This window comes from Malurus melanocephalus, unplaced genomic scaffold (assembly GCF_030028575.1).
Source record: "Malurus melanocephalus ecotype Western Australia unplaced genomic scaffold, MMel_1.1 scaffold_111, whole genome shotgun sequence".
Classification (NCBI taxonomy): Eukaryota; Metazoa; Chordata; class Aves; order Passeriformes; family Maluridae; genus Malurus; species Malurus melanocephalus.
In genome coordinates this window covers 1,804,201-1,817,469 of record NW_026623343.1, presented here as the reverse complement: position 1 = coordinate 1,817,469, position 13,269 = coordinate 1,804,201, and the positions used below count along the sequence as shown (strand labels likewise).

General features: G+C 38.3%; 1 protein-coding gene across 1 annotated transcript in view; it reads right to left on the bottom strand.

Annotated features, from left to right (window-relative positions):
* LOC130575545 (pinopsin-like) overlaps positions 1 to 13,269 on the bottom strand; it is a 75,017-nt gene that overhangs the window by 41,917 nt on the left and 19,831 nt on the right. The window contains exon 3 of the mRNA XM_057369489.1: positions 5,153 to 5,478. Coding sequence (XP_057225472.1) covers positions 5,153 to 5,478 — 326 coding nt within the window. The remainder of the gene's footprint in view (positions 1 to 5,152; positions 5,479 to 13,269) is intronic.

Sequence of the window (13,269 nt, the reverse complement as noted above, 5' to 3'; positions counted from 1 at the left end):
AATGCATATATGAAGATGCAAAGGGAAGAAATAAATTTACGAACATACGGTAAAAAATAACAAGATATGGCTGTCTAATGGGAATGGCTGACTATTTAGGCTTCGAWGAAGCAAGGGTCAAACATACTTGAAATTAAATCAAATCCCAAATGTAGTTAATCACATTTGAAAAGGATGATCTACAGGAGTCGCACAACCAGGTCTACATCAACTTCACCTCWATTATTTATCTTAGAACTTATTTGTTTAATTAAACAACTAGAAAAATTTTGAACTTTGYTTCTATGACTACAAATCTGGTTGTATTTAGGGTTATAAGAAGTTAAGATTTAATGATGTATAATTGCTTTATAAGTTGTTTTTTTTTTTTTTAACAGAAATAATAACTTCAGTGTCACCAAAGACAAAGTTTCAGAAAATCAAGTTTCCCTATAAACAGCCATATGATGTAAATGGAGGAATGATGGGACAATAATTATGTTYCCATCCTACTATTTGTAGTCTAAGATTTTTTCAGTTTAAATCACTAAACATTCTCCCCTAATGTACTCTATCCCTCCAAATTATTATTTCCAAAAGAGATGGAAAACTGGAATTATTCATGGTCCTTCTACTTTGTTGTACTTTTCTGGCTACTTTAATGAACAATGATACAACAAATGCTTTTGCAGATATTATTTAACTGCTCCAAATAGTACAGATATAAAACAAGTTTAAGGAATCAGAATTCATAAAAAACTAGCTCGCTTCTTTCCTTTTTCTCTTACACTTCCTTTGTGGGCACAGGAGATTTCAAAACCATGACTGTTGTTTTATACCCAAATCTTTAAAAAGTAATGTAGAGTAAAAATCTCACCATACAGAATTAAAAATTAGTTTCATTGGGTTCATAATAGAGTGATAATTTTGTTCTGGGGCATTACTTCTTACATAAGAGATGGAATCACTTTTCYTCTACAAAATTTGGTACTTTGAAATCTGAAGAGGAGTAAGAAAGAGATTCAAGKAGCTCTCTACTGTAACTTTGACCTTCCCTATTCCTTAACAAGATGACAAGACTCATAAAGGTCAGCCTATGGGATATAAAAAAGTGATCTGGTTCTCCCATGACATCTGGAAGTCAGAATTCATGTGGCACCTTTCAAAAGAAATTTAAAAAGCTGATGTAAAGGGAAGTAGTTGGTTAATTCCACTACCAGGACTCACATTTTGGTCACTAGTTAAAACTAGAAGCTTTTGAGAAATTAAGCAGCAATATGTGCAGCACAGGGTGGAAGCAAACATACTGGTAAGGCTAACTTCTGCCTCACATGAGCCAGTCTTAATCTATCCCTGAATATTTTTTCTTTTTTTTTTYYWWTTTTTTCAAAGACAAACTCAAAGTAAAACTGGAGTAATGACAGGAAACACAACAAACTTCACTCTGTAGGACTATCAGATCACATTGTAAGTTCATCTACTCCAGACCCCCATGACACAGCGCGACCTTTGGCCCTTTGCCCACTTTAACAATTTTTTACACTGAGTGTAGTCTTTCTGCCCTGTCTAAGTCTTTCTGCTCTGCCTCCAGTCCTTTTTATTGTTTTCCATGTCCTAGCTACGTTTCACAAAGACTTGCTAAGCTTTGTTCAGGCACAGCTCTCAGAAGAAAGCTGACAATGAGATGAGAGTCTCTATAAAACCAAACTGAAAACTTTTCTTGAAACAACCTTTTGGGACTCTTTTTGTCCTTGGGCAGTATTTTTGCATGTACGGAGGAGATAATGCAGACTGAAGAGATCTCTTTAAAAGTTTTGCTAATTTTCATTAGGCTGGTTCACATGAGTTCTCTGGGCCCCTCAGTGGAGGATTTTAATCACTTGTGTCTTTTGTGCTGCAGTGATCACACTGCTAATCTCTGTAATTCCACATTTGGGAGCCCACTTTTCAAAGTGTAAACAACTGACACTGACTTCACAAAGAACATTTTTCCAGAGGGAATGCAACAGTAGAGTCACAAGAAGTATCATAAGCCAAAGAACTGAAAAAAAAGTCATTGTACAAGGAAAAATAAACCATCCTCMATTTCCTTCCCTTGTGCTGTAGAATGTACATGAATAAAAAACATGTAAATAAATTTTGTGAGGGGGAAAACTTTGTCCCTTGATCAGACTCCACCATCCAGATAAAGCCAGCCTGGAAAAAAAATCCCATAACTTAAAAAAAAAAAWTTCCTAAGGGTCTTAAGCTTGATAAATGGCAAGACCTCTGAGATAATGGTGGAGTTGTGTTTTAAAGCTGTTTAATGGCATTTGTTATTAACRTTATCCATACAAGGATGGATAAAAGGATTTCATAAAACCTGTATTACTGAAATCCTTGAGCTTTTTACCATTACACAGATTGTAGATGACTTAATGGGATCTAATAATGCTTCAAGTGATGGAATGCTACAACACCTGACTAAATTTAGAGAAGAAAAAGAGGAAGGCAGACTCATGATCACTGTCCCTGATAAGAAAAAATGAAGGCACCATGCCAATTCTTGCATTAACTATCCCAAATCTCTTAAGATATTTCTTCCACCTCAATAAATTTACATTGCACTATTAATAATGCCATAACTCCCTTGCTCTTGATTTCAGGGTGCAATACCATTATTGCTACAATGCTCTAACATAAAAAAACTTGTATAGATCTGGCAAAATTACAAAATGCAGTTAGAAGATGTAACTGAAGAAGCTGAAGGTGGGATAATGCACTTACTATGTTTGCAATGCTCCCACATTACTTCTAATACACAGCACGGAGGGTCACACAAGGATTTTAATTTACAAGGCCAGAAAATTGCAAGATAATTATTTTTTTTTTGCCCACACCAGAAAGTTAAAGCATTACACTGAATGCAGTAATCCTTCTTAATCTTTTCTTAATTATCCTACCTATTCTTTGTACTATAGGAACTACTTTATTTTCATTTGCATATAGCTCATCTCTTCCACTAGTTTGAAAAATGACCTAATTTAGCATTTCATAAGCTATCCTGTTTATAACAGAACAGTTAAAGGACCTCAGACCAAAGGAAAAGAAGTCTGTACTTCAGTGACTGTGTCATGATAAGTTCATTGAAAATTTATATATGTCATGGAAAAATTATGAAATGCAAGGTTTCAGGATTATGGTACTGAAAATAGTTTCTGGTATATCACAGAAAGCTGGTAAGTTTTCTTACTGAGATTCTTTTTGGTGAAATATAACTTATCAAGGAAATCTTTTACAAGCACTGGGAAAGCATTARATTTTTTGTGTAAAAATTTAGGGTTTAGCTATTCAAGAGTTCACAAATTCTCAGGCATCTCTTATGACCTCAAGTCATAACAACTTTTAAGGTATGAGCTAATCCTCGCTGGAGTTCCTTTGCATTTAGCAAGTATTTGTTCCCTAAGGCCTGTCCCTCCAACAGGTTATGCAAGATTGGGTTAAATTCTCTTTCACTTCCACCTTTTACAAAATTTCTCAGGATCTTCTAACCTCAGCACCCCACAGGCTTGCTGATCCTTCTGGAAGGCATAAATAGGATGGATGAGAGAGGATTGTGGGAAATGCTATTCCTTCCCTCTTTTTTTTTTCCTCTGGACAGTTGATTAACCAATCAACCTAATCTTCCACCCAGCCTACCCAGTTATCATGACCAAATATCAAATGGCTGTAGAGTGCACATATCGTTTTTATGACACTTTGTTACCTCAGCATGTTTGCTACAACTTCTTCAGACACATCAGGCAGATCAGTGAGATTATAAATACTTTTGATATAATTGAATTTTTTTAAAAATTGAATAGAATAACATGAGTCTACACTTAGCACTAGAGGCTAAAGTGCTACRGAAGCTTCACCCATACAAGTGTTTATGTATAGTGGATGATGGCTGTTGCCAGGAAGGGCAGTGAGGGCTGAAGGAAAGAGGAGACAAAATTTTAAGAAATGTGTCTCTTTTGCATCTTTATAGTACCACATGTTCCAACATCCTGCCTCTTTCTTTAAGGTGTTGACAAAAGAAACTGCTGCCCAGAGATCAGATATGGACTGCAACTTCACTTTGAGGGTTTAGAATCATAGGAAATTTTTTTCCATACTAATATTGCACAACTTTTAAGTAGAGTACTAATGYGTGATTCATCAAAGGGATTTTACTGGCCCACTCAGTACTCAACCAGGAGAAGATTTCCCATTTGGGCTTTAAGTGTTCTCACAGTTTTGACAAATGGTGTAAAACAATCAAACTTAATTCCTTATGACTAATCAAAGCAAACTACATTCACTTTAATTTTGTAGGAGTCTCAATTCAGAGATTTACTATATTTCTTTTCCCATTTAACACTTTTTGAACATTTTAGAGAATTCATCTGAACAATTTAGAGAATTGCTACTTAGAAAAACCCTATACATTATTTCCTCTCTCATTATTCATCATTAAACCATTCCATCACTGTCCCAAGAGTATTCAAACTTCACAATATCACACCCTTTTCAGGGTCTTTTGTAAAATTCAGTTTGGAATAGCTGCAGYGCACCTTAATCCACTGAGAGGAGCATCTTTGTAGTAGCAGGAGGAGTAATAGTAATGGTGGTTGTAGTTCAAAGGAAAACTTAAATGTGGCTTAGAATTACAAGGAGAAGCTGATCCTTGGGACAACTCAATAAAAAAGCTGATGTAAAGGGAAATAATTGAAAAGGGAAAAATCACAGTAGAGTGTTTAAAATTACTGTAGAGTTAAACTTCCACAGATTAAGAAGCAGAAATTATTAAAATGCCACAATCCAAAACCAGGAAGAAATATTTGCATTGACATCTTATTTATACAGGTAAATGTGGTTTTGCCTCATTACAAATGCGATCTTCACTCTGATATGCTGGTTTTCTCAGCACACAATATCACTAGCCACAAAATCAGTATCTATATGATGTTATCAGGTTGTTTTGACTGCAGCTTCAGGAGAATTAAGAAGATTGAAGACCTCACGCACCTTCCTTGAGGCTTCCTGCGGTCTTTTCAATTTTGTTTTGGTTTCCTGATTTGCTCTCTACCATCAGTACTCCCAAATTTGATTAAAAAGAGTCGAGACACATGCCTCAGAGCAGTGTGCACTGTGTGAGCATGTGGCCTCTTACCTGTTTCACGGCGTAGAGGAGGCGCCCGTAGCAGCACACCATGAGCAGCACTGGCACAACCAGGCAGAAGATGAAGAGACAGATGATGTAGGACGTGGACTCAGCTGACTCTGAGGACCAGCGAACGGAGCAGCTTGTGCCTGCACCTTCCACCCCRTAACTGCCCCAGCCCAGCAGAGGCGGCACGGTCCAGAGCAGAGCATAAATCCAAGCACCGCCGACCGCCAGCAGAGCCTTGCGGTAATCGTCRCTGCGCTTGTGGCACAGGGTGAGAGTGCTGTAGCGCTCGTAGGACAGCACAGCCAGCGAGATCAGCGACACGATGCCTGCAATGAACCAAGCCATAGAAATGCTTACTTTCGTTATTTTGCGTGTATCCATTCCAAATACGGAGAAAGGAGATGATTTTTTTTTGGTTATTACTTATTTGAAGCGACAGTGAAAACTATTATTTTCATTATTCTCTATRTGTTAATCCTCACTGGTCCTGATTGCTCTGTCCATCATGTCAAATTTTGTTTAACTCAGATCTATATCATATTGGAAAATTTTTATACTTGAGAGATATTCATCTTCTAGTCAGGTTTTCAGCTTTATCTGTTTTAGTATTACTCAGGGGAAATCAATTTTCTGTCTGAGCTAATAAAATGGTGAAAGATTCTCTTGATAAGAACTATTCCATTTTTAACATCCATGAGCATTTTCAACTATTGCATTGACTTTTGCATGCAAAATAAAAAAGCTATGTATTCAAGACTGGGAGCCCTAAAGTGAAAGAAGCTTTTGCATCTTTTGCTCTGCCCCATCAGCTAGACGAATGTTTGGTTCTGACCACTCCTGTACAAAAAAAAAACAGACAACCATACCATGACTGGGACATGGCAGGTTGCAACTTTATTTACATGTATATTACATTATCAAGTTTAGAAGAGATTTAGGTTAATATTGAGCCCTAGGTATCCTAAACAAATTATATCTTCCAGAGGAAGGCTTTAAAATTTGTTTTCTTTTTCAAGGTTCAGGACCCAATCCCCTCGACAAAACTTTATAGTTTTTCATGGCAGGTTCTTAGTCACAACTCAGTGGACTGGGTTTTATTATTTCCTAGGGTTTTACTCTCCTTGCAGCTTCCTTACAATTCTTGGTGACACAACACTGGATATCACTTCCATGATTTATGACAGAAGGAACTTGTTTGAAGAGCTTTAAATTCATATTTTTCAATGTTTTCCAGACCCCTTCTTTTGCTCCTGTAAGATGAAAAGCCTGAATAGATCAATGCCAGCGCAGCTCTTTCCATGAGTTTTTTCTCWTTCTTTGCTATTAGCAACAGGCAACTATCAGTAGCACTGAGATATATAGCCTGCCAAAATTCTCTGACTCTGAGTGGTACCTACTCCCAGCAAATGGGTTAAAAGAAAAGGTGTTTTTCACCTTTCAGGTGTTTTCATAGCTGTAATCCATTTGCCCCATTTAACTGTCAGCTTCTCCCATAGTTCCTCCCCAGGCATGGAATAAAGGCRAGTCAGAGGCTTCCCTTGGGAATAGCACTCCCATCTCCTGTACCTGGGCAAAACACCCCACACACAACTCACACAGGGCACAGTGGGATATTCTCTGCACGCACAGCATTTTGTTCCACTTTTTCTTACAATTCAGTGACTCAGTTCCGAGTTAACTGGATGCAGGCACAGCTATTCCTGTCATGCTGACAACAATTTGCAGTTACYTTGTGCAGAGCTGGGTATGGCAAAGGACCCAGGGGAAATGGGATAACTGCTTGCTGTAAAAGGATGCCTTATTTCTCAGGGAAAAAGAAAGCAAAAGGGTGTGAGGGTAAGGCAACTTTTGAAGAAGAAAACATCTTTCTTGTTACAAGAGCCTACTRAATTATCTTCCGTACATTACTGGGATGTCAGTCCCAGTAAAGAGTAGATACATTTACAGCTGTAATAGCTCCACTAAATTCAGCTGACTTATAAACTTGCTTTAGGCTAGGCTATTTTAGAGACAGGGGAGACTTTCTGATCATCCCTCACCTAATTTGATTTCCTCCATAACACTGTTCTTGAAAGCCCTTGGACTCAAGAGCAAAAAATCTACTGCTCCCTCCTTGCTCTCAGCCCACACTTAATTATCTTCACTTTCTTAGCATTGCTTGTTTCCATGCTTTTATCTGCTTGACTAAAGACTTTCTCTCWATCAAAAACATTTACCTCATGTAGGTACCTAAGGCAAAAATCCAGATTTTATACTTGAAACTTAGGCCTCTGTCAGGTAACATAGATCTATTTCTGTACTTTAGATTAGACAATCATGGTCTAAGAGAAAGCTGTCTTGGGAACAAGAAATCTCTCCCCTCCCAGCTGGGTGCTCTAMAGCAAGGATTTATTGTTCTTGCTCCATCTCTGATGGCAACTGAGACCACATTTTCCCTGCTTTGATGAGATGGCAAGTGAGCTGTGCTTTTGCTAAGGATATCCTACATTCCTGTGTGTGCAGTGTTCCCTAAAAAGCCCAGACAGGGTGTTCAGATATCCCCAGCTCAGGGCTCTGCTTCCTGGAGTGGTGCTTTCCCCACTGGGCACTCAGGACCAGCTCTGCCTGCTCAGCCCCGTGGCTGTGACACTGCCCAGCAGCTTCTTCTGGTGAGTGTTGTCATGATTTATGGCATGCATTGACACTTCCCCTCATCCTGACCCACTGCCTAACACAAGGAAGATGCTCAGCTTTTCTCACACTGATATTTATGATGGATGGCTTTGTGAAATKGATCTGAAGACAACTGACCATGAATGTGGGATTACTTGTTTTGAGATGCAGAAAAGTTCTGTTTTACACTGGCATAGAATTCATACTCAGATATTAAATTAAGATCATGGTGATGTCAGTCAAGAATCAATCAAATATTAGCAATCAGACAAAACCACAAAAGTGGCCTTTAAATGATAGAAAATAATTTTCTTGTCTATACAAGAATATTCACAACTTTTAATTGCGCCTTTTGGCAGGAGTCAATTCATCTTCACTTACCTTTTGTTATTGAGATCCACTGACATGACACAAACTACACTTTTCTCTGGAGGACAAGAATTGCAATTTATAGAATACCAGACCACAAAATTCAGGGAGAAAAAAACCAATTATTTTTCTTTTTGGCACAGTAAGACTTCCAGGGCTTGAACTTTTTAATAGCACTAAAATTAATACCACTATTCATGACTTCTAATAATTTCAAGACAACAAGGGAAAATGAGAAAAYCACTGAAGGGGTAGTTCATAAGGGATAAAAGAATTCAACATTTTTCATGTGGTTTTAACTTAGTAACCCAGCTGACTTTACAGAAAATTTACAGTTACTTTGAAAGAACAGAACTGGTGCTTTGAAAAACAAAAAGGGATAAATTCAAAGCCAAAATCAAAATAAAAAATTAACAAGTGTCTTTTTCCAACAGCAAGGTACATTTGGTTGAATTGGCTGTGAGTAATTAAAACATCTATTACCCAGGTGAGGAAGAAACAGGAACAACAGAGGCCAYTGCAACGCTCTCTCAGTCTACTTTGTGTGACCTTGAGCACACAAGGTGGGGAGGACACAGTCACAAGATGTGCCCTGACTCTCTGTGTCCAACAGTGCAGCTCCATCCACCCTCACTGATGGAGGGCCTTTCACCTTAACACAGAGGCCAGGGCATGTCAAAAATAAACCAGGATGCACATCAAGACTAACCTTGTTGCAAGGCTGTAGCAGAGCAGCTCCAGTGTCCCTGATATGCTAAGAATATCCTCAGCTTTTTAATACTTTTCAATTTAAAACAAAAAACCAAACAGAAAGAAAAACAAAACAAATAGAGCTTTTTAAAATCTAACTCTTTTTTATTAATTCAATAGCTGAATCTTAGAAATTTACCACTGTCATTTCATCACTTATAACAGATACTAATTTGTTGGACTGAAACAACATAATTTCATAAAAAAGGCACAACTAGGTTCTGTGCTCAGTACTGAGTTTGATGCTGAAAATAAAATACAGGGATTGGGTGTGTGACAGTGAATGAGCTGCCAGCAAAAAMTGATGATTGCCTTATCCTTTACATGATTTTCAATAGCRCCCAGTGTGATCCTCTCCAYAATTTTTCCAGGTACTGATTTTAGACTAACAGGCTTGTAGTTCCTCAGCCCTCCCTCATGCCCTTCTTGTAATCTGCAGGCTAAAGTAGAATAAAGCTTCTCAGTTTTCATTATGTCTCCTAGATTTACACAGAGAGTTTTCTTAATGCCATTTGCATTTAACTGTTGTGACCTTTGTCAGAAATCCTGCAGTTATCTGGCATTCTATTTCATGCCCTATCTGCTACAGTCAGAGAAATTAGTGAGAATCTCCACTTAAAAACAGAAAGCAATTAAATACTTTAGAATTCTCTCTGAAGAAAATACTTGAGCACAATCTCCATGGTCTTAATAACCAGAAAACAAATAAAAAAATTAATGTAAGCTATAAAAAGAAGAAAATAATTATAATTTTTATGTCAACATTGTATTCTTATTGAGCAGTAACATTTATGACTGTGTAGACTGTGCATATTAATTTCAAATGAGTATTTTTTTCTAAGATTGCAACAAAATTAGATTCACRAATTGCAAATCTAAATGGATTTTGCTTCCAACAAATATTTAGAGCCTCAAGCTGCTACCTAGACAAATAACTCCACAGGAGTCAATCACAGTGAGAAATGTAATTTGCTCCCCGAACATTTCATGTATATAGGAACAAAAACGAGTTTCTCACTGAACAGTACTGAAAAATGTCAAAAATTCTACTGCAGAATGCATTACAGGAATAGATAATTATTCAAAAGTTAACCATGGAAATAAGTGACTTTGAGACTATCTGGGTGTGGGGCATGAGCCTTTCTACACAACAATTAGTTGCAGTGAGTAGAGTGCAAGAAATTAAATTTCAAGTCATAAACCAGGACAGWCATCTATTTATAGGGCTATTATGTGAGACATTATCTATTATTTACTTTTATTTAAGGATCTGTACATTTCTCCCTGGCAGCACAGCACAGAGTATGCTGTGAAAGGCACAGCAAATCATTACACTTTGTTCCCATGAGTCCCAGCTAAAAGCATTACATTTTCTTATTAGTTTTTGCTGGTTTATGCTCCTCACTGATGTAGTAATTGGAAAGGGAATGCAGCTCGCCCACAGTCTGTAGGCTATGAAAAACTGAAAATCCCAGGGATTTAGCCCACACTGGGTCAACGTTTTGGCTACAAACTTGGGGGGTTTTCCCTCTTAAATGTCCTGAAGGTCATTATACATCATGTTTAGAGACCTGGGGCGTCCTGGAGCAGTCCTGGTTGCATTATGGGATGTACATCCTGCACTTTTGTTCTGGTTATCAAGGACMAGGGACAGTGAAAAGAAGCCACAGGTAACCTCAGACAGACTGAGCATGGAGGGATGCAATAGCACCTTCTTCAACAAGAAATTAATGCAGCAAAACTAAATCCAAGGGCTTACAAAAACCCAAAACAGGTTTACCACACCCAACCTCCATAAAGGTTGATTTTACCCACTCACAGGCACTGTCTCATATTTTTCATTCACTCACACTCTCACACCCCAAACCCACAAGGTCTGTGCTTAAGAGGTCTGTCCAGAATTTCCTTTCTGCCTCACAGAGAATGAGAGGCTCCAGCTACAAATCCATGAAACCCCCTGCTTACCTTCCTGGCAACAAATTGGGTTTTGGATAGAGCATTTACATACTTTTAGAGTCCACTGTCACAAAATCCTCCATTGCTTACAATTCCTGCCCATACAAACCTTGTAGGTCTGAGGGAGACTGCTGCTCCCTGTTGGCATTTCCTCTTCTGGAAGCACACACCCTTTCCTGCASCAGTGCTGCTTTCCAGCACAATGTCTTGGAGCCACCACTGCCACCTTCTCAGAACCACATCTCCTGGCCATGAAGGAACTGGGCAGAGGACAGGCAATGGTAACAAAGGACGGGGTCCACAGGGATGATCCCAGCAATAACCCCTAATGATGAAGAGTGAGACAAATGACACACGTCCAGGGGCGCATTCACCTTTTCTTCCCCCCTAAACCACGCCTGCAGTGATGATGCGCATGGTAAGGAAAAGCAACCTGGCCACATCCAGACTGTCCTGAGCTCTGTCCCCTCTCTACAGCCAGGACACCTGGGAAGGACAGCAGGCAGCTGGAATGCAAGAGGAGTGTGAACCAGCAGCTGGGACATGCCAGAAGCTGAGCCTCTCCTTTTGAAGTCAGGGCACCGAGCAGTGGTGAACAGTGAGCTCGGAGAGGCAGAGAGCAAGGCAGAGCAGGGCTGAAATGACACTGGCAGGGGTGGAAGAGGCATGCTCTGGTCTCCACTTACAAACGCTGGGTTGGTAAATAACATGAGCAACAGGGAAGTCTCTCAGGAATGTTATCTGTCCTAACAGCTATGTTTGCTTCTTTCTAGTCCCTCAGTTTTCAGCTGCTAAATCTGMTGTTCCATCAGCTGGAGAATATGCTAAAAAGCTCTGTGGCACTAGAAAATGGAGATTAGAGGGAGATGCACCCCAAGTTGGGAATAGTGGGAAATCCTGTGCTGAGGTACTCTCTGCTGTTTCTTCTGAATGAAATCTTTTATTGTGCTTGCCCAAGGAGTTGCCCAGATTTAAACACAGAAGAACAGCAGTAGGAAACAGCTCCCTACAAATGAAGCCTCTTAATATGTCAAATTTRGAGTTTTGAATTTAATTCCAAGTGGTGCTACTGAATTACATAAATAAGTTATTGAGTTATACAAAACTAGTTTGATCAGTGACTCAGTGCTGTTTTCAAGGGAAATAACTTTCCCGAATATAAATGAGATATTTTCTGTTAGTTCTCTACTGACATAAAACACTCCACACATGACRATGAAACATAAACAATTTAAGCAACTTAAAAGTCATGACCTTTCCAACATATTTGTACTTTTGTATCTCCTTAGAAAGTCTTTCTGGAAACATATCATCTGCCAGGGACGATGCATGAAATATGATTTGTAGGTCTAGTATCCACAAGAGAGGTTTAGAAGCAGTGAGAGGTGAAAAAAAAAAATGAAACCATCTCTTTTTTTAATGGTTGCTTATTCTTCATGAGAAATTTTATTGCTTTGGGCCAAAGTATCTTACCTAACAACTGCCACAGCATCAGARACTTTATGAGAGCAATCCATTCTATCATCACCTTTGTTTCCAGTTTTTATGTACCAGTTAATGTTAATATTGATAAGTAAAACTATTGGGCTCTGCTTCCATTAAAATCAATACATTTCTTCCACAAAAATACAGTGATAACCACTACACTACTTGCTRCCATCAGAGATTTCTTTGCAGGTGAGGAGATAAGAATAGTACAAAGATAAATGCTGACTTACTGATTCATTGACCTGATTTTCTCACAGAATATGCACTTTAGTAAAATATGAAAACTACTAAATCACAGCATCACAGAGGAAAAAGAACAAAAATTGTTAGTTGTTAAAATAAATTAAAATTCCATTTTGCCTTAAAGCTCTGAGTCTCACAACATTTCATTGCTACAGCCAAATTTGGGAAAAACTTATGTCATGTACAATCTCCAGCTAGATTCTGCAGGTTATCCCTTTTTTTTTTTTAAATTCATATTTTTTTCTTGATACTGGAATTGCTAAAAAATGGCAGTGAGAATGTTGATTGGTCTGTGAAATCTGGGATAGGTAGCCCAGAATTAAAAAAATTCAGAGACACCACAGTTATGTTAGAAAGCAACTTTCATAGTCAGTAAGGCAGATGGGAAAGTAGCATAAAATAAGCAAATCTGAGAGAGAAACATAGGAGAGATTGTGAACATGGGATTTCACAAAATAGTATTATCAAAGATTTCACTTTTTATTGGGGATGGCTGGGGTTTTGGTGTTTGGTTTTGGTTATTTATTTCATTTTTTGAGATGAGAAATATAAATGAATATTCAGAAGGGATTCAAACAGGTCTGGAGAGCGACAGACTTATGTGGCCACTGTTCCCTCTTCACTAAACCCACAGAATTTTGTACGCTTTTCCCTTTTCT